Raw genomic sequence first — 22,801 nt, 5'->3', positions numbered from 1 at the left:
TAGGAACACTGTGACGCACCTCAAGGTTGTACTGGGTCTTCAGCCTCTGGGCTGTATTTCTTGATAAATCTGCCATTTCTGTCTTTTTTTTTATTCTTCAGTAAGCTGCTGTAATTTATTTCCTGCCACCTCAAGTTCAGTCTGCAGTCCATCAGCACTCCCAAACAAGGTTTCAAACAGGATAGGAGTTTTTTTCATGGCTTGTGGCTGCTATCTCCATTTCTTAAGAACGTGAAAACTATGTAACATCTGTTCTTTATGCTTTATATTCTGCCTTCCAAACTTAAGTCTTAGGAATTATAGAATCAGGAGATGCATAATCCTATTTTAAAACTGGTGAATTGGCTAAAGCTGGGCAATGGTTTTGGCACTCCCAATTCTCTTGCTTCAAAGCTTTGCAGCACGAGGCATTCGGAATTCATCATGTGTGACGGCTATAACAGCATTGTTGTGACTGGCACAAATGAGTTTTCCTACAGCGGACATTTGTTTAGGAGAGGTTTCAGAATCAACGGTATGAAAAAAGATCCTCAGCTATGGTAAGAATATCTGCTGTACGGGGGTTCCCGAGTGGTGCATCCAGTAAAGGCACTCCGCCTGGAGTGCAGGATGCGCGCGATTTCTTGGAGATCGCCAGTTCGAACCCAGGCTATGCCACTGCCGACCGTGGCCGGGAGTTCCCAGGGGGTGGTGCACAATTGGCCAAGCGATGTCCGGGCGGGAAGGGTTTAGTTCTGTAATGGCTTCATGGCGGGCTTGCAGTGCAAAAAAAAACCGGATGGCTGACGGCACACGTTTCAGAGGATGCGAGTGCTCGGCTTCGTCTCTCCCGAGTTATTGCGGGGGTTGCAGCAGTGAGCCGGGTTGAATAATTGGGCATTCCAAATTGAGAGAAAATTGGGGGTAAAATAATTGACGATTCCCCCCCCGAAAAAAAATAAAATAATATTTGCTGTATATCCATTTGATATACCAAAAAAAAAAAAAAAAAAAAGTGGAGTAGAGGATTTTGTAAACAGAATATAGGGTATTGCCATGACATTTCAATGTTATTATGGTGTCACTAGTGTCTTAATGTCCTGCTTTGTAATGTTTTAAACCAGACTGTTTCCTAGGCAGGCTTGGGAAAACCAAGGCCAAAGGGTGACTGGGTGACAGTGAGGCCAATAATGTGAGCATGATTATAGAAAGTGTAAAAAAAGTTGGTCTTGGGGCATAACATTGTCTTGTGGTGAATGTGAAGAAGATTTTCACTGTGTCTGTTTTCTTGTAATTGGAACAAAACTGTATGAGTAGTTTCAAAGAATAAAATGGATGTTACAGTGAAAGCATCATTAATACTTCACAGCACTTACCTTTTCCTGCCAGTGCAATATGCCAATTATTGCCAGGATGAAAACACACACGGCAATTAGTGCAATGGCTGTTAGTAGCACTATGTTACTTGGGGTCAGGTAAAGTTTGGCGCTCCAGCTGAAAAAAAAAAAAAAAAAAAGAGAGAAAAATAATAAGCAACACATAATAATAGTCATGAATGGCTTGAAAGCCAAATCTTGCTTTTATGATCAGCTTTTTAGCCTTCCTTTAATGAAAAAACATACAAAACACAGCTTTAATAGCAAATTCTTAATTATTATCACACCTACACCATTACATTTGTTGTTCTTTAATTTGAAACCCCATCCTCTGGGTTCCACAGACTACGGATTATATGGATATTCATTTTAAGTGAGCAATTGCCTTGAGGGATTATGTGTGAATTATTCATTCCTTAGAAAAGGGGTACAAATGTTTATGCCCCTGATAGAAACAGTGTTCAGCGTGAACAAATATATGACTTTACACTTTCATTACGGTTTATTTATTTTAGGTTAAAAAGATAGTAGTACTTTTTATATTATGACTACTAATGTTCCAAATGATTTTTGTAAAATAACTTTTTAATATATGTCTCAAATTGGCTTTAATAGCTCAAGAGAAATGAGGTTGGGTACCCTCGACCAAAGAAGACGGTCATGTCGTCAGGCCAAGGTGACCCTTCTGGTCAAGCGATACAGGAATTATCATCTTTGCAGTAATTAATAAATAACTGCAGTGGCTACCACAGTATTCAGGCACGACTTGGTCATTCCAAAATGTATTTGGGCTGACACCCCGAACACAGCACCATCTTAGATTTTCACAAAACTTGTTACCTGGGCTGCTTTTTATTGGAAAAACTTGCTGCCGTTCAGAAGTTGGCGAGAATAGATCTCGGGGATCCTATTTTACTGAAAATAAAATGTATTGACCTTTGCCCCTGAAAATCTCAATATTGTACACCTTTAAATATGCTCAATAGATACAAATGAAAAGAATTGTACATTTTCAAAATAATCATGATAATGACATTCAATTAAGGATTTTAATTTAATATGTGACCTGACTGTCAAGTGTTTTTATAAATTATTATACATCAGTTACAGAGAAATCCACACGGTCTACTGTAGCTGCCATTTACTTGATTATTTTTTTTTGCCTGTCAAGAATAATATAAATAAGACACAGCTATACTGAGAAGCCACTGCTTTCCTGCTCATAATATAAAGCAGTCCCACCATAGCCTTTCGAGGATGAAAACCGTACATTTTAGACAATTTTACAATGTTTACTTTCCACAGCAAACTTCCTTGAATATCCATCAGGATGACATGATTTATGGTTCTATAACTTGGGGATGAAAACAAACACAGGTCCCAGAGGTGACTAATCTGTATAAAAAGGAAAACCATAAATCAACCACGAGCTGTTAGCAGACATTATGCCAGAAAGCAACGATTTCCATGTTATTCATTAAAAGCATAGTCACTGAGTATAAATAGGCATGGGTTTAATTGCAGTGACTTACCTGCGTGGGCTGCTGTGGGGATAGGGAATGACGATCAGCTGAGAATTGGGGATGATTGCAGTCCACTCCTGTTTTCGTATAGCCTGGAAAACAAAGAACTGTGTTAAAGTGTTTTCATGCGAGTTCAGTAGATGCTCTTTATTTCTATGGCTCAAGTTTCCTTTTGTTTATCTGGTAGTATACTGCAGTGTACTAGATGTTGTTGGCACTTACTAACACAAAGACACTTTGGTTGACTCTACCTACATTACATAGGTCTATGGCAGGCTAGAACTGAACTGCTCATAAACTCCTACATAGTCAAAGCACATTATTATGGACTCCTTTCAAAAAGAAAAGAAAAAACACAATAGGTTTAGTATATGCAATAAGAACCACTGCTAAATATAAGTGAGGGGCAGTATAAAGAAAATAAACAAATACATTATATATATATATATATATATATATATATATATATATATATATATATATATATATATATATATATATATATATAAAAAATAAAAGCTTATATGCTTGCAAATTACTGATTTCATTTTGCTAAATCATTTAAATGAGAACAGGTGTAATGTCAACTGTCCAGAAAAAAAAGAGGTGGAATTACAATGAACCACATTTAGGACTTGTAAAAGCCTTTATCCACTCTCATCTGAGGTGATGGTAATGTAAATGTCTGAAGAAATACTGGTTGCAGCGAATTAAAGAGAAATCTGCACTTCTAATCTATTTGAATGAAGAAGCCTTTATTTTCCGAACAGACACACTGCTTTAACTCAAGATCAGTTGTTCAGGGAGTGCTCAAGGAATCATGATGGTATTTCAAAACCATAATTACCAAGGTTTAAAAGGATAACTGAAAGAGGCCACATGGGGAATATTAGAAACTTTCAGGGAGCTTTCTGATTTACCTTAAGACAGTAACAAACACTTGCTATCAGCAATCCATTTCCTAATTGATTATTATCATTACACAGAGTAATATGAACTATTATTGAGAACACTATTATTATAAAGCAAGAATATGTACAATCTATTAGAGTTCTCATCAGAAAACAAATACAAACTAAAGCACTGGAGTAATGCAACACACACTGGAACACACATTACTGGGAATGTGAGGCTTCAAATATGGCACAAGGGATCAATGAAAGTTTAATTGAGTAGCAAAAAAATACCTTGCTGATTAATAATCAATATCGATACAACAATAATTCATTGTTGTATCTCTAAAAATGTGAAATTATCTTTTAATGGTAACAAGATGCAATATTCTGTGGACAAGCTGCTATTACCTTCTCTCCCGGGGGACGTGGGATCCCAACATACAGATGATCCAAGAAGTTAGCGCTGCGTCCCAAACCCAGCACAGTATAGGGCAGCTGCAGGGCAAAATGCGCCGACTGGCTTAGCTGTCCGGCTAAAATGCAAATAAAATCACTGTGTAAAACAACAACGTACCACAAACACTGACACAATATAAATTTTGCAGATACATATTCCACTGTAAACCATTCAAGATTATGATATCCAGTTTTGAGAACTTGCTAAGGAATTATTACTGAAGAAAACGTTGTTCTTCCTAGAGAAAATCAGGTTAAAAAAAGCAAAGCAGGTTTATAGTTGGTGCATATTCAGTATCTGTAATCAGCTGCAACATAATGCTCATGTTTAACATCATACTACTAAATTACTATATAGAAAATTTCCTGCAGCCTGATTACTTGGTAATCAGGCTGCAGTGAATGCCTGCATCTACTTATGTATATGTCTGCATGTACTTCCTCTAAACCTGAAATGAAGATAATTTAAGTGTGATATAGGAACAACTATGTGTAAATAGTAATACCAGGACAGAACAATTGGATCCTATATTTACTCCACAATGTGCACTGCCTCTGTACTTGAGGCTTTGGCTGCTAATGTTGTGCTGAAAATCAAGTGACCTCTGACTTACTGTATATACAAAGCTACACAGGAGCAAAGTTCAGTCCTGAAGGTGAGGTAGAACGGGTTTAAGAAAAACACCAAGGAGACTTTTGCTCTACAGAAGAACATGTTAGACACTTTCCATAGGACTGCCCCGCAATATACCCAGTTGGCATGTATTTTTTTTACCAGCCTAGATCAGCAATACAGGCAATACAGCACCTTCTGGATGTTTTAATAAATGTATGATGCTGCACCAGATCTGAAGCATGTATACCGAGCATCAAAATAAACTTATCACTATTATAACACATTTATTTTGGAAAAAAAAAACAAAGGTATATAAATGATGGACATTGACAAAATGTTTTTGGTTTCTTTTTAATGACTCGATCATTCATCCTTGATCATGACACGCTTGAGTGACAATGACAGAAGCATATGCACTTAATCACCTAATTAGTGAGACAGTTGATTGGACACTGGATATGGAGTGATTTCAGCTGTTGAATTGGAAGCTTGAATAAAAGCAATAAAGAAAATCACAGAAAAAAAACAAATATGCCACGTCTTTCAAGAGAGCAGCGCCTTCGTGAAATCGGCATGTTGGAGGCTGGACTAGGGCAGCGTACTGTGGCTGTGGTTCAATCATGCAAGGCGGTAAAAGATAATATTAATAACCACCTTTCTCTCATGCCGCTTCTGCGAGGAATAGTTAGAGAATTGAAACTTCCCAGTAATAATAATGACTCAACTCTAACACAGCTGCGTTAATGTACTCTGTGTAAAAGCCATTGTAATCAGATCAATCACAGAAATCTTTACTTTTGCTATGGAGGCTTCAGTTTAATTTAGTTTCTTCCTAGCGAGGACCAATCAATGAAGTTACAGGTGCAGCATTTAAAAAGAAGTGCACCCCATACTGTACTTAGACAAAAAAGGAGATAAAATTGAAATGCTTTTTTAGGCTATTGATTTTGACTGTTCATCCAGTCTCCTTTCAAGTAAAAACATTAGACACATCTTTTTCATTGACTTACTTTCATTACAAAGCACTCTAAACGCTGTCCAGGCTAAACCCACTCATTCAGTTCCACCTTGTTCAAGTCATTTACACGCCTTATATTTGAAGCTAAGTGTTCAAGGCATTTATGAGCACAAAAGATCCCACGCACTTGAAGTTATCAGCTCAACCACTGACCAAGAACAGTGATTTTTTCACAGTTTAAAGAACATGAAGCAAGAAGGATACAAACGCCTTATATTTTGGGTCTCAATCAGTCATTTTAAGAGGTTGGTTTTACAGAGACAATTCAGCACTAATTTTTGACAAATCTAATGTTACCTTATGCAAGGTACTGCAGTCCAAAGTGCCTGTGCATTTAGGTTCCTATCTCAAAGTTAGATAATTCACGCAGCAGTTTTCATGTCCTGGGACAATATGATTTCCATAATGTACTCCCAGCTGTCTTCACAAATCTTGTTTTGAAAGAGCATTCACCTGTCTAAAGGGCCTCTAAATCCCACTCCCCTGGCTGGAGGTAGTTGCTATAATCTCCTTTAATTTAAAATGACAGACTGTGAAGAAACAGCTTGCCCGTGTACTGAACAATTTCCATACAACGTTTACGATAACGGAAGCAGCATGTTCCCATCAGCGTTTCTTCCAAACAAATATCATCCGCCCTCATTACAAGGTTCACTTTTCAAATATGATTTCTAATTACATAGCCGCTATGCATTTGCTCTGCTATAGAATTCATTATATTGTGCAGCTCATTATCACATATTCACACTGTTAATGGCTCTGACAGAATGTTGCAATGATGACAGGGTATCTTTCCAACACAACTGCTCCAAACCAGCTGCACTGGGGCTTGATTTGGCTTGACTGAGCAGCTTGCGGTCTATTCTCTGCATCTGCTGGTACCACAGCCATGGGGATTTATTTCCAGCATGTCTTTTAAACAGGCAATAAAAAGGCACAGGGGTCAGAGATAAATGATGACTTCAAAATATCCTCTAAACAACAAAGGAATTCCGCACAGCCACTGTAGTTCCAAATACAAAAACAATCTCTCTGTGCTAATAACATCTTTGAAAACTTCAAAATGTGAGGGGTACGATACCAACTTATTTCAGGGACAGATGTAAATGCCTGCAGAATGACTTATAGGGTTTGTATCAAGGGCAAAGTGATTATCACATTATTTATTTCACTTACAAAACCTAGGCATAAACAACAAGCCCCTGAATAATTTACAACTGTCTTATAAAGTATTCCTTTCTAAATTAACTTACTAGACTCACAAGCTGTTTCCAAAACATTGCCAAGCTTTTAGTACTCTAGCTGAGGCAAGCCAAAGGCCTGGAGAGAAGTGCAGCTGTATCAGATTTTCACAGAAGGATGCACAGCACCTACTATGTTGTTTAGAAGGTAAATTTGAGGCTGCATTCCTGTGATGCATACTTAGATCTTAATGGAAGGAACCAGATCCTTAGCATTTACTGTTGCTGAAACAGTGAGTTCCTTAATCATTAACATTTATGATGACAGCAGCTGGCAACATGACATTTGGGTCTAAGGATGAGATGAAGTGACACAATGATGAAGCTCTGTAATACAAGGGTTTTGAATCTTGTTCACAGCTTATTACAATGGGAGAAGATTTAGACATTGATTTGTCACAAAACATGGTGGTGTGGTTTGTGGAGATAAGGTGCTCTATCCATAGAGCGTTATCCAGTCCTCCTTACTGTGGTATATTTAAGAGAACAGAGAAATATAGGCACTTAGGTTACGTACACACACATAGGCTAAATGCGGTTGTGAGTTCACCTTTTGCTCTTAATACGGTTTGTATACACACACAGTTTGGTTACAAAGGGCAGCGACAACCGCACTAGTTAATCCTTTTCAGAGCAAGTATCGAGTACGGTTATTAATTCAGTTTGGTTAGTTAATGCTCACTGTGTTTGTGTATTACAACCGCACTAACACAACCGCAGTTGGTGCTCAGTGGATTTCTGTGCAACTAATTATGTCATTGTTTATCAGACATTTCCGTGTGACAAACATGGCTATGTTATATATAGGTGCCTGATGAGCCAAGTTGATTTTGTAATATTGATGAATAGTAAATTCATAACAATGGCAAATAGTGCAGACATATAATATACTTTTTTTATTTCATCAAAGTATAGTTGTATGATATTTTGTTGTAAGAAAAAAAAAATGTATTTTTGGTTTAATATGGTACAATTTGTATCCTCAAACGTCACAGTGCGACCGCAACTCGTTTTTCCACCGATACCGAACATCTCGTGTGTGTGTTTCGGCACTCCAGGAAATGTCTCATTAAATGACAAAGACGCATATATGACTCCTTAGACATGCATACATTTTCAATCCAGTCACTTGGAAACCACTCAAGTCATTCCCACCAGCCTTCTGGTCAGAAGATCGGCCAAATGTTTAGATCTACCGTCATGGTACTGCAGATCATCACCACTGTATTTAGCAGTGCAGAAAAAGCAAAACGGCATCTCCGCTGGCTTTGCATTAAAGAGCACGGCTGTGCTTGCTGAGCTCTCGATCGATTACGTACAGTACTTTCTTCCAAAAGCATAAATAAAAACAATAAGCCTCCATGTCACACAAAACCTCACGATCGGCATGGCCCGAGTTCAGTGGTTTGTTTAAACAGGGAGTGCACTCACTTCAGTAATGAAAGGTGTGTGTGTGTGTATGACACACAACTGCAGTGAGTACCGTTTGTAAATACGGTTGTCGAGCCAAACGCAGTTTGTGTACGTAGCCTTAGAGAATTATCTTAAAGACTTGGGAACGAGAATGTCCAAAAACAGTAAATCAACTCAAAATCTGGTTATATTGAAACAACTCCTGTCACATCCCACACACATTATTCATGTCAAATTAGCAAGGTCGACTTTAATCATATTAGACAGACATGACTGGAAACAACTTTCTCTTTGACTAAACTAGAGAAAGATGCTCTTTAACGTTGCAACTATCTGCAATATGAGTTTGGAGGTAATGTGCATCAGCTGTGTACAGCACCTCTTATGAAAGACACACACAGTAGAAGTGATATACTCGGCTCCAATGCAACACTTGTCACATAACAAGAACTTTTCCCGAGACATGTTTGTGTATGAAATCCCACTTCGTGACAAGCTTAAAAACATCACAACCTGGGAAGCGTAAAAACATTGCACTGCAGCAAAATCTTAATACATTGAGCCAAAGGGGCTTTCATATCCTATATCTTAAACTAGTATTCTTACATTCAACAGAGGTGACAGTTTGTGCCCTGCTGGTTGTTTTGCAATATGTGTCATGCATTTATTTATCTATTGTTTGGGAAAACAAAACAACAACAAAAAATGACTGCTGTTTTTGTAGTTGACATTGATATGTGTTAATATTTCACCAAATATAGTCAATATTTAAAAGTCGTATTTATTCATTTAGCTTAAAGGTGATTATAGACAGCACTGTGCATTATGATAGGGGTTGCCAAATGTTCTTGGCCATAACATTAGGCATCCTGATAGAGGACCGCCACCCAAAATATCCTTAGAAACGCAAATGTTTTGCTCTTTACAATCACCCACATTTAATGTATAAAGCCACAACCACTGTCAATGTAGTGAGTAATACATTTAAATACCATTGCTTTTCTGAGAAAATAAAGTCAGTGAATCATTTTTTTCCCTCCCAATATGTTTTGACTAAAGAAAACCATCAAGCAGTCCCTGTCGCCCAACCCAAATCCCCAACTATAATGAGAACTAATCTTACAAAAGTCAGGATTAAAGACGTATCTGTTTCTGTTTAAAGACGTATCTGTTTTCACGTGCTTACTGTTAGGCTGGGCTGTCAGCCATTTGTTTTTGGGTCTGGTTGTAAAGCACCCTGGGATGCTTCGCATGAAGAGTGCTATATAACAGCAAATTGTATTGTATTGTATTCACTTATTAACATCATACTAATTCCTCCATTAAAGACAACTGAGTTGGCGGAAATTAGCTATTGATCGGACTCCCAGCTGTCCTTTGTCCTTCAGAGCATCATGCTTTTAGAAAGACAGGACGGGGGCGCACATGACATGGAACTTCTTCTAGAATTGCATCAGAGATGCTCCATTAATCAGCCTGCCAGCCATGATCTCAGAGGGTTTTTTGCAGTCTTGGCCAGAGTTTTCTTTCCATTAATTAGGATAAACCATTTACATTGTAAACAAGCAGCCAATTCAACCTATCAGCAATCGCCTAACACTGTACTAATTACTAGGAATCCTGCCTGGATCGGTTTCTGATGTGGCTGGTAAATTGATTATACAGTATATCACCACAACATCTCAAAAAATATACAAGATAGGCAGAACTTGTTTCAGAGCTGGTTTAGAACAAAATGTTGTTTTTGTACAGTGCTTTTTATAGAACAAACCTACCAAGGCAATACATACTGTAACAATCCATGTGATCAGAGCTAAACCATGGAGAATAGATTTTAACCCTAGAGATTTAAAACACCTGAGCAATGGAATTGGATTACTGAGCTGTTTGAGGCGTGTGACAAAGATCGAATGATTGTTGGTGTTACATCTCCTTCCCGACCTGTGAGGGTGCCGAGTAAAGGGAACAGAATACCGTGTACTAGATGGCCCGACAGTTCATTCCCAGGCTAAGGCGGAAGTCAGCCATCTAGAAAGGGTACTGAGCTACGATACACTAAATCATTGACCCAGAAGGTTAACGGTGTGGCATCCGCAGACTGGAGGAACGGGTGCGCTTGTTAACCAAGGGGTGATGGTTGACGGTATATAAAGGGGACGTTATGAGGTGATCTGTTCCTTTGTGAATGGTTAACTTAAATGACCAGTGAGTGAGTGTTTTGTTTGTTTTTTGTGTGTCGTTAATAATACTGTTTGTGATTATTTGGACGGCTAACACGAACCGGAGCTGTCGCCAAAGGCCAGCACTAAACCCAGACCAACAACACTGCATTAAAGAACTGTATTCACCATGAGCACTAGGGCACACAATGTGGACTGTTGTTTGTGTTTCTACAAATAAGCAATACACTTTGCCATCAGGCCATTGCATTTAAAAAAAAAAAACATTAAACAACATTGCACCTGGATTATAATTGTCTGTCTGTTTATTAATCACTGCTGCATTACCTTCACCTGCACACAGTTAACCACTTTGCCACAAGGCGTTAACAAAGCTTGAACACTGAGGGACAGGAAGTAAGATTGGATCCAGGTATAGTGACCCAGACAGCAATGCATTTCATGGTACAATAACAGACAGAGAAAATTGAAATGATGCAGTAAAAATGAAACTCTGAATAAAATCAGATACACTTTTGTCAATACATTTTGCGTTAAACTTTACTAAATTCTAAAACTTTACGGGGTGCATGTGTAATGTTAGCAGAGGCTTCAGTTTGGTAAAGAAGGAAGCATGGACAAACTCTATAAAAAGGGGTCTTTCCTTGTCCTCATAAACTAGTTTGCTTTGCATCCTTCACAACTAAATTGTAAGATAGGCATAATTTGGATGCAGAAAAGAATCACTTTGTGTATAGCTGGGCCTCAAGTTTCTGTGTCAATAAAATACAACATCAACAGGTTTACGCTTTGAAGCAGCATTGAAACATCCTAATTTATACAAAACTATGTCAGAGATCCCTGTCAATTTCTCAAGACACTTTATAGTGCTATACATTTTCCAGCCAAATAGTTCAGTGTGGCGACAGTTACATTGTAACATTTCTTCAGGTTTCTAGAGATATTTAACCCCTCATTTGAACCACAGATTATTAAAGGAATGGCTGTGGTTCCAAGGTCATAGATTACTTGTTGACCTCATTTCCCCAGATGGTTTTCAAAAGCTGTGAATTGAACTGGAGCAAATAAACCCAAACCCAATCCAAATAGGTTCTGTCATACCCAGGAAAGATGAGAGAGTACTAGTGGATGTTGTGACAATGCTGATGTGTACTGTACGAGACTGTTCACAATATTTTTTTAAAGATAATTCAGAATACCTTTCCACAAATTAATAAATAAATATGGTAAATAAATAATGTCTAAATAGCAAAAGAAAATTGAAAATATTCAATATATCATATACGTTTATTTAATATGCAAGGTAGTAGATATTTTTGGCTAATATTTATGTTGTTGCTAATTAAAAAAAAAAAAAAAAAAAAAAAAAAAACCTTGACATTAATGTTGCATAGATTTTAATTAGAAAATGTCCTTTTTTTGGGTTATAAAGATTATTGGTACATATGTCTGTGCTACCCATTTTAGATTATGGAGGTATCATTTATAAAGCTGCTTCTAATGTTGCCCTTAGGACAGGCTCCCTACCGCTCTCATCACTGTGATCTCTACACTTTGGTTGGCTGGCTGGCCTTCACTTCAAACATGTCGCTATGTCATTGGTACAGACTCATTTATAAAACCCTAAATCGGGTTTTATAAATGTTTTTACTGCTGTTGGGCAGCTGCTCACGATTGGAATAAGTCACAATCAAGGCTTAAACTCCCTGGTTTTATCTCAGAGGGTGCTTTCTTTTCTAGACTTGAAGTTCTTTTCCCTGTTTCATGTGCTTGTCAGAGCAGACACTGTTGTTTGTTGTATTTATGTTGCCTCTTGGCCAGGTCGGCATTTGTCTTTACCTGGTTAAATAAAGGTTTGAACTGAATTGAATACAGAGTAATACTCTCACCCTGGAATATTAGCAAACAAACTTCACTCCTGTATTGAATGTCCCTATAACCAAAACAATGTGTGGTTTGTCAACACAAAGGCCAGTTAGAGCTGTAGGTCAGTTAGATACATTGCATTTTGGATCACACTCACAGCATGAAGTCTAATGATACAGGCTTGATACTGAAAAAAATTTTTTCACTCTGTCACAAACCCTGCCATTCCCGCTAGGCAGGCCTCAGACTGCAGAGGTGTGTGTGTGTGTGTGTGTGAGAGAGAGAGAGAGAGAGAGAGAGAGAGAGAGAGAGAGAGAGAGAGAGAGAGAGAGAGAGAGAGAGAGAGAGAGAGAGAGAATGGAAGTGTCAAATTATTTCTACATGCCTTGATTCACAGTTTTGGCGCAGAACTTGGTGCACATCAAGGGTGGGAGTCCCGTGGGATCGTGAGGCCTGCGGCTACAAGGGAAGGAACATGAGACGACTTCCAACCGGATTTCATTGCAGCACCTCACGAATATATACGGATGTATAACAAACCTGTCACCAAACCACAGTCTCTCAACGAGATGCGGTGGAGGCCTTAACCCTTTGCGGTCTTATGTCGGACCTGGTCCGACATTGCAATTTTCCCTTTCTACGGAAAAAGCAGAGAAAACCATTCAACGCTGAGTGAGACCGATAGGAGCCGAGAGAAGCCGGAAAAAAAGGGGCGTATCTCATGAATACAGATAGCCCCGGCACCACATAGATAACACGGACATAAACAAACAAGATAGCTGCTTCTGCATCCAGCGCTCAAAGAATATCACAGATATTTGCATAGCTTTTTTTTAGATCTTATAGTAACAAAATAATGACTTCGATCGCATAATTGAGGAGTTTGGTGATAAAACGTGATCAGGAGATGATTTATCGGTATGCACTACCGTCAAGAGGTATGTGAAAAATACAGCGAACGAGGGGTGGGGCGGGGCTGAAGATGCAGTACAGAGTGTCCTGTTGATATGCAGTGCCTTTTAAACCTGTTTTACTGTGAAAAAAAAAACACTTTTAAAACAGCGCATCTAAAATAAACTGCACGTGTGAAAATAAATTGGTCCTGACGCGCCTGAGATGTGCTGAATAAATGGAGCGCTAAGGGTTAAAGTACATCTTAATATTTTATAACACCAACTAATGTAGTTTTTAATATTTGCACTATTTTACATTGTATGGATTTGCTGTAATGTTGATAATGCTCAAATGACAGCATTGTTTGTATAACATATACAACAAGATTTTTTTTTACCACTTATCATCAACAAAAGGCAGGTCCAGAATGTGTGGTTCACATTCAAAGATTTTAGAAAGCCTTTAAGCATAATTAGTCATTTTAGCGCAAAACAAGCCTGAGACCTCATAAAGAAAAGGCACGCCCTGCTTGTATTATTATTATTATTATTTATTTCTTAGCAGACGCCCTTATCCAGGACGACTTACAATCGTAAGCAAAAACATTTCAAGCGTTACAATACAAGTAATACAATAAGAGCAAGAAATACAATAACTGGTAGATCAACACCCAGGGGGTAACGGTTGCAGTTTTGAATCCTATCACTGTTATACTGCCGTGCTGTAATTGGTACAGACTGTCAGCATACAGAGGTAAACTTCACATGAATGCTAATGCTCTACTGAGATGTAAACTTAAACAACAAGTCAGGGGCTCATCTGAGCAGAGAATTAAATGTTATGATTCCCCAGGGTCAGTGTTTATTATTCATGTTGGACCCATGGTGCCTAATGCGTGGCTCTGCCCAGTAATGCTATAGAGGATTCTTGTCGCATTTCTAGTTTTAATAGTTAAGGCAAACTTCAACCCCAAAGTCCCAAGCTTGGATCCAGGTTAGCACTGGAATCTCTGTGACTAGGGAAAAGGAAAACTTTTCAGGTCACAAGTGGAATTTAACTGTCCATTTACAAAACCACCACACAACAGGACTGAGGTGTGCTTGCAGAGTTGTTAGGGGGAGCTGTTGTCCCTCAGCTCTCAACAAAACTAAAACTTTAAAAGAAAACACTTTCCTCATTTGAATTTCAATCCCCCCACCCTGAAGGTCACCCCATTATTTCAGCCACAGCTGTCGATACATTTCAGTGCCAGTTTTAAAATGCCCCACAGTTTCAACAAGGCTGATGCACTTAAAGGAAGGGAAATGTGAGGGATTTGCAGAATAAGACTTCCTCTTAATTTAAAGCAAGAATGACTTGCAACAATGTTCACTGAATTAAAACCTTTATATACAGTCTGTGTATGTGTATATATTTATAAAAAAGGGGGAAAGTATTTTCTGGCTATTACTATTGTTATTTACATACAGATGGAAGATCTCTGCTTTAATCTGGCCGCATTGATGTTTAGTTGTTGTGCCTGGCCTCACAAAATACTCCACCTCATATTGTGGGAACGAGAGTAAATTGACAGCAAGCTCTCAAGTGGATGTAGTTAGCAATGAGGAGAGCCCTTCATTGCATTCCAAACTGCAGTGTCCCTCAGACGGGAAATGAAACAAAGTACTGACAATCTTGTCGCCAGCAAGGCAGAAATATCTTTACTTTCAGGCAGTTATTTTCTTCATGCTGTGTTTCCCAAGACCTCATATGGGTCCCGGACCAACAGCATTGAATTGGTTTAATCATTCTGAAATATTTATCAACAGTAGAAATGGAGAAACACAATCTTACTTAAAAAGAAATAGTAGCTTAAAGAAGATGCTTTACCGTTAAAAAATGTAACTTAAATGTGTAGCGCATCATACTCTTAAAAAACAGTTGTTGCAGTACTCAAGCAGATTGCTACCTTGTAAAACCATGTTTTCCTCTTCCTTTCGTGACTTTTTTTGTTTTGCTTCCGAGAGCTAGATGGGAGCTTTCACAGGAGCAAGCCTGCTTTGTTCACAGTGAGAAGCAAAAAGACTTCTTTCAAGTAGGGAAAAAAGTTGTACACCTGCAGTTGAAACCACCCAATAGGGAATGTCAGCTATCTGAAGTAGAAATGTGCACAGATGCGTAAACTATGAAAGAATGTAGTAAACTCACTAGAATCCTATTTGTTTTTGTAAAAGACTTGTTACAGCCACTATGGCCATATCCAATACTAGCGACTCACTGCTGTTAATAAACATTTGAACCGAAAACAGAAAAAAAGAAAAGATCAGCAAATAACATTTATCTTACACAAGGAAGAAATCCAGATTAAGCTCATCCTTTACATTCTTTCTCAGAATACTGGATGGAATAAATGGAAGCGTCCAACTCTGAACCTGAGTGATCCACAGTACAGTAGGCACCTCAATTTCCCAAACCTTTCAGCTGCTGCTGTGTTCAGAAGCTGTAAAACTAATACGCAGATCGAAATTAAACAATCTGTTTCCCTCCCTTTTTAAAGACAGCACTTGCTTTATTGTTGGCTTGAGATGGTAACCTCGGCCGAGTGCGTGACTATCGAAAAACTGGATTCATGAAGGCATTAATTAATCCCTGCAGATTGTGGGTTTTCACTTCTAAACTGCCAAATGAATCATTATCCTTTCTGCCAGCAGTATTTGTTTTCTGTACCGCTATAATCAGCACGTTGCTCCTACTTCGCTTTGTAAATGGCATGCAGATTATGCTAACAAGGCAGCACCAGAAAGCACCAGAAAGCAACATGTTTCTCATTTGGCCTACCTGATGCGTTTTTGAGATATCCGTTGGAGTCGACTGAGGTGTACATGACATAAGGTCCGGGCTGATTCACTCCGAAGGGCTGTAATGAAAACAAAAGGCACAATCAGTCATAATTATACATGCAAAACAGGCATCTCTTTTTATATTAGTATAGCACAACCACTTTATACAAAATGCAAAGTCAAATAGACATCATAACCCCAAGTATTTGGAAATTGGTGTAAAAGGTATAGCCTATTGTACATGCCCGACAATGAGAAGCGAATGCAAGGCTTAGCAAGAACATTTAATCTAGCAGATATATCTTGAAAGGGCCTTAAATTGTGAGTTAGTTCACCCATAAAACTAGAAAATTTCTGGAGGTGCCATGCTTTTCTATGACCCTTGTAGGCAACCCCTAGTGTGGATGTGGACTTCTGAAGTGGTGCAGTTTTTTTTATTTTTTTTATAGGGGGTTTTGTTGGGGGACTTGGTATCCCAAAATGGCCACCTATAAAGAATGGTTGTTTCAATAGTGTGTGTAGCCTGGTGGCTTTCTGAATCTTTCCCCAAAACAAGTATAGTGTTTAGCAGCCAGGGGGAGCTCTAAAAATGGATGCACCTCCAGATTGCGGGGAGACTTGACCCAGCACCCCATCACGTGACTCGGGTCACTTGTCACTTGTTTTCATTGAAGGTAAATGTGCCTGTTCAAAATCTATCAAAAATAATGTTTAAAACTAGCCATCCAATTATGATTTATGTGAATAGTTCATGTTTTATGGCTTATATAATTTTGTATATGTATATTTTTGCTGTTCCCACTGAAGATGCCAAACTAAGACAGACAGCAATGAAAGAAAACATCCACAGTAGCACCACCAGACGTGGCAAACAATCTTTGTGGAATTCGTGAACAGGGACAATACAGACTTGCAGACTTCATTACGAAGGGAATCTCTACCAGTGAAGTGGACTTCTTTGCCCCAATACAAAGGCCAAAGCTGAACACATTTGCCAGTCTCAACAAGACAAGTTCTTCCAAACAGAAGCAAAAAACAAACAATTAATATTAACAGACAAATATTCAGCAAACTGACAGTGATAGCACAAGCTACAGATGTTGATGCCCATGACCTCCTTAAGCATGGACTTTCCCCTGTTCCTTTGTCACTGTTCAATTTGGATGGATCTTTCCGCAAAACAAACACAAGTGCAACCATGTCTTGGTTAGAACAAGACCATAGTTTGCCAGAAATACCAAACACAACAGATTCAAGTCTACTAGTAGTCAACTTCAAGATGATCATCCGCATGGTTTGCACTGACAGAAGTGATTGTCGTACATTTGGAAATCTTTCTGAGAAACTTACAGGAAATTTCAATTTTTTTTTTTCTTTCTCAAAACTTCCAACACATTGCAGTGGTTGATGACAGATATTCTCATGACCAGTCAATCAAAAGAGTCATAGAAAAGCATGGCACCATCAGAAATCTTCTAGCTTTATAGGTGAATCTTTCAAAATGTTTTGGTCCTAGCTGCTAGACGAATTCACTATTTCCAATCAATTATGCTTGAGGTACCAATAGTAGACATGATGTTGTTTTCAGAAACTGTTTCAAAGGCAAATTCAATGGAACTGAATTGATGTCACCAGAGCCTACAGGGACCACAAGTGACATTTCTTTTTCATTAAATAATATATTTTCCATTCTGTTAAATAATTGAGTAAGGTTGAACCCACAAAATATTCATTGACTGGAACCGATAGTAAATCAAGGATGAAGAGGTACATATTTAATTTCTGATGGATCCATGTGTCAGAATATTGTTCCCAGTACTTCATAAGCACACTGTTTTAATGAATTCACAGTCAAAAGGAGAACCCATTTAACTTTTGAACTTATTTGAATAGTGACCATAACTTTGTGAGATTTAAATTATTATTATTTGGTCTTTGTTTTTAGTTTTGGTCAGTTGGGGCATGTATACCTCACTCCATTTGAAAGGCCACACCCATAGTTCAAAAGCTACTTTATGTGATATCAGAAGAGCTATGGGTTAGACCAGGGACTCAGTAAGGGTTTGGGGGGTTCAGTATCATCATCCTTTCAGCAATGCAACCACATGAGAAACTGAGGGAGCCAAGAGATCATAAAAAATAAAAAAAAATAAAACTTGGCCAAGGAGTAAGACACTATAATAAAGAAGCCACAAGATACTGTTAAAGAGTAAGCAGCTCCAAATAAATACATACATATCTAGGCAGACAGTAGCTAGGGCTGGAAGATTTGAAAGGTCAAGATGCGTGGTTTGAATGGAATGAGCCTCAAAACCCATCCCATTGAGACCCTCACTCCCCCTATCCTTCTCACCAGATACTGAGCACCTGGCTTTATAGACACTCCCTGCTTCAGTGAATAGCACCACAATAAGAGTTTTAACCCCTAAAGGCTACAGGTCCTGAAATACATCCCACAGTGATCAACATTTTATATTTACTGATTTAATGCCGATATAACTATGGAATAAATTCAGTTTTGCATGCAGGAATGTCTAAGTACTTTAAAGAAAGACAGCACAAGACAAAAAATCCTGGTAGATTCACATATACATATACACTATAACTGACAACAAACTCCAGTCACTTACGAATGGCTGCAAATTGTTTTTTTCCCTGAACATTATCTGGATTTGAATGCAGCATGGTCTCCTAAGAGTTTCCCCAGGTCTTATAGAGTTGTTTAGCAGTGCTGCAATACATCTGACAGACAGTGACACCTTTTCATTAGAGCAGCGCAAACACATGCTTAAGACAAATACTTCTCTTCATTATGTGTCACCCCTAATGAAGAGACATGTTGCCATTCACGACTGCTCTATAATTCTCTGTTAGTGTGTCTTTTCTCGAGGCTAATGCAGCAAATGTACTTGTAAAAGTCTACCTTTATACATGGAACCTTACAAAAGCAGGGACTGCAGTACTTCAGTAAAACAGACAAAGACGTTTGTCTTCTTGGTGTAGTTTGTAATACCGATACCTGCTACTTGGATATTAATTTTGAATTCACAATAGAATTATGTACTATTATTAATACTGTAGCTTCTGTGAAAAGATTCATTATTACACCTACACATTTTATAATGTTAGCCAAGATAATTACAGTCTGGTGCAAAACTGTGTTATAAAACAAAGTAATTAAAGAACATCTACTTGTAGTGCATGATAAAGTTTTTATTAATGATTATACAATGTTAATAACATACTTACTAACATGTTTTAGACACTTATTAATAGTCCTTAAACCCCAGAGTGACCAATGAATGCCACACTGAGAAATGACAGGAGAGGGGAATTATATTCTATATTGCAGACCATGATGAGACTGAAGGTGATGAGCACAGAAGAAAATCCTTTTAGCCTTTTGAGCAAAAGGTTTGGTGCAGCTACACAATACCATACTGACTTGACTGAGCAACACGGGACAGATCAATCTAACCTGAACGTCTAAAAAAGAAAGTGCACTGGATGAATGGAAAGGCCACTGGGATCCGAGCTGTCCGGGAAATCAATCCTATTGCACACAAAAGCGAATCTGAGGAGATTGTAAATGGAATTCCTGGAGAGATCTCTATGTATCAGTGTCATTGCAAGCACAAGTGCATAACAGAACCCAACCAGATACATTACTCTACTAACTGATCACTTAAGCTGGTCCTTAGGTAGCTCAAGCATGGTACTACTGGACATGAGCTTGATTAAACTGAATTGGGCACAGCTGTAGAATCCAAGACATGACATGTATGTTTATGATTTAATGCGAAAAAAGTTTGTTTAATTGAATTTCAAAACTGCTTAAAGATAAGGGGATAATATTAAAAGAGCGAGTAACTTCAAATGACATTTAAACATTTTTATTTGTTCACCTTTCCTTACCTGGGACCTGAAGCAATGCATTGAACTGTTCTGAAAAGCTCAGCAACTTAAAGCTTTTAATTTCTCTTCTCCTAACTGACAGATTTTTTTTTTTTTAAGTCAGTGAGGGGTCAAGGGATGCTACAGGTAACAATGAAAGAGAAATTAGAATGTTGTGCAACATGGAACACATTGGTGGGATTTTTAAAACAGGTCAAAGCATTTTCTCAGGTCATACGAATAATTAAAAAAAAAAATCAATCAATATAACAGCAGCAGCATCCGGAAACAACTAAAAATGATTATTAAAAAATAAATTAAAAAAATGAAGCTACAACATTTTTTTAAATCTTCACCAACCCTATGCCAGCTGTATGGCATTTGGAAGCCAATAAAACAAGAACTGTATTTACCAATTTCCCATGAGCTGACCAATTCTGGTGCCTGTTGTTAAATATATCTACACGAAGAATGCAGTATATCAAACTGGACTTCAATACAACCTTCTGTAGAAGGGTATATATGTTAAATGAGGATTCATTTGAGTTTAATGATGAGGTGCACACAGATCTATTCTGTCTATAAGATTCAACCCTTCACAGCACGTGAATGCAAAGGGCCTGAACTGCAATCACTCTCAACACTTTAAGTATGTTTGCTATCATATAATTTTGTGTGTGTTTTAACTCCAAGCTCCTTGAGTGGGTTTCAACTATTATGCCAAAGCCATATGCAGTAAATATTCTTAAATGCTTTCAGATGGACATGGTGTTAAAAATGATGTAGGTGAGACTTACTGTGACTTTCCTTGGGCAGTCATTGGAACACAGTCCACTGAGCACTGTAAAAAAAATAAATTAAAAAAAATAAGACAACATTTTTATTATCTTCCCCAATAAATAGTAAAACCTTTCACTGCACATAAAAAACATGCTAATTTCACATTTTACCAGCATCTCTTTAATGCTCTGAGGATTGAACAGGTTTATCATGTCTTAATGAGTTTCATAACAGAATGGGCAATGATCCAGAATTTCTTCACAAGCTAAAAATTCAATATATTTTGTAAACTGGCCTTATGAAGGACAAATTGACAGATTCCCTAAGAAAATTAAACTTATTTCATTCTAAGAGATGATCTGAAGGGGGATGAGGTATTTAGAAATGACTTTTTATTGTATTGTTTACTCTTATGGGGTTTAATGGTATTCGTTGTGGAAAACATTGAATACTTCTCTATCTCATTAGAGGCTGACCCACAAGCCACCCCCACTGAGATCCATAAAATCTCAGAGCATTCTCATCATGATTTAAACTTCTCTGCAGAGATGCAGACTGACACTGGAATACAGAATAAATAGTATCATACCCAACACTATCAAGTGCAAACCAATGTTCCCGTTCTGTTGAAAATCTTTTAGTTTTTTTTTTTTTTTTTACTTCTATCTGGAATACGTATTTAATAGTCAATCCTGTAGATGAAATTGCTGCAGCTTCCTGGCACCTAACCACTTCCTGTGTTTTAAAACCTGTTCCAATGGTCTAGTTTAGCAGTTTATCTATTGAGCTGTATTTGGAATATTCCGAATAAACACACACAAAGCTAATAACCAAAATATTTTAAGCACAATACATGTTAAATGGAAGAAAAAACAAACAAACATTGGTTAGCATTATTTTGATCTTTTGCCCTCCAATCATTTATAACATAACAAAATTGCCTGTCCAGATCACAGCAATAAAATATCTTCAGTATGCAAATTATTCTGTAAATTATGGAGGTGGTTTTGCTTTCTATGGCTGTTTCATTTTGCATACATTACATCTCAGGTTTAACTGCAGTAACCACTGTCTGGAAGCTCATCAGCAGTATATAAATCAGTCATAACACTCTGCATCCAGCACAGAGAACCCCCTTGACAGCAAAGCCTTTAAATCTTTAAATAAATCTAAGACAAAGGTCACGACAATGTGAACTGAAACAGCAGCGGAGATAACATAACTACATGAAGGTCTAACACAGTGCAATATCTAGGACACGTTTGGGTATTTTACACATTTACCCATGTCCACCTGTAATAGGATCCACATAATCAGGTACAAAACAGTATCAGAAAGGTTAAACGCTTCTCAATTTCATTGGATTACAATGTCTAAACGAGACTAGCAGTGCAAGACACACGTTTGGTGAAGGTGCAAAATCAAGCAGTTATGTTTACCATGCGGAGTGTGACGGATGAACGGACAGACGGACACAATTAGTGTACAAGGGTCCCCATTTTTTGAACGAGGACCTTAAACTGAGGTACTGCAGTTCAATAGTGTCTGACTAATACATATTTTAATATTATTTTGGTTAAACAGAATAACTACAAAAATAAATAAATAAGAACAGCACTAGAATTACAACCCTGCTCTCACCTGAAGAATTATATTTTGCCATCAGAAGAAGAAAAGCAAAGCAATTCAGAAACCGTTTGACATTTCACATGATGTTGTAATCGTCTTAAAATATATCCAGCTACTTTTTAAAAGATGTATTTATTCAACAGGCTTTGCTGGCCTGACACATTTAATGTCACCTAAATGACTGTGCGCTCTGTGGCATACTGATTACTCTCTGCTGATTT

General features: G+C 37.9%; 2 protein-coding genes across 3 annotated transcripts in view; both read right to left on the bottom strand.

Moving 5' to 3' along the window:
• The window catches only part of itfg1 (integrin alpha FG-GAP repeat containing 1), a 93,320-nt gene that overhangs the window by 4,999 nt on the left and 65,520 nt on the right, over positions 1 to 22,801 (bottom strand). For both annotated transcript variants that reach the window (XM_034041156.3, XM_034041155.3), the window contains exons 13-17: positions 20,969 to 21,012; positions 16,276 to 16,354; positions 4,183 to 4,307; positions 2,888 to 2,970; positions 1,356 to 1,473 (exon numbers count right to left, since the gene is read on the bottom strand). In XM_034041156.3, the coding sequence (XP_033897047.2) occupies positions 1,356 to 1,473; positions 2,888 to 2,970; positions 4,183 to 4,307; positions 16,276 to 16,354; positions 20,969 to 21,012 (449 nt within the window). The remainder of the gene's footprint in view (positions 1 to 1,355; positions 1,474 to 2,887; positions 2,971 to 4,182; positions 4,308 to 16,275; positions 16,355 to 20,968; positions 21,013 to 22,801) is intronic.
• The window catches only part of LOC117424615 (vacuolar protein sorting-associated protein 35), a 198,878-nt gene that overhangs the window by 125,789 nt on the left and 50,288 nt on the right, over positions 1 to 22,801 (bottom strand). The gene's annotated exons all lie outside the window — the stretch shown is intronic.

The sequence above is a fragment of the Acipenser ruthenus genome, chromosome 19 (assembly GCF_902713425.1).
Source record: "Acipenser ruthenus chromosome 19, fAciRut3.2 maternal haplotype, whole genome shotgun sequence".
Classification (NCBI taxonomy): domain Eukaryota; kingdom Metazoa; phylum Chordata; class Actinopteri; order Acipenseriformes; family Acipenseridae; genus Acipenser; species Acipenser ruthenus.
The sequence above is the reverse complement of the archived record's forward strand: the minus strand, read 5'-3'. Positions and strand labels throughout refer to the sequence as shown.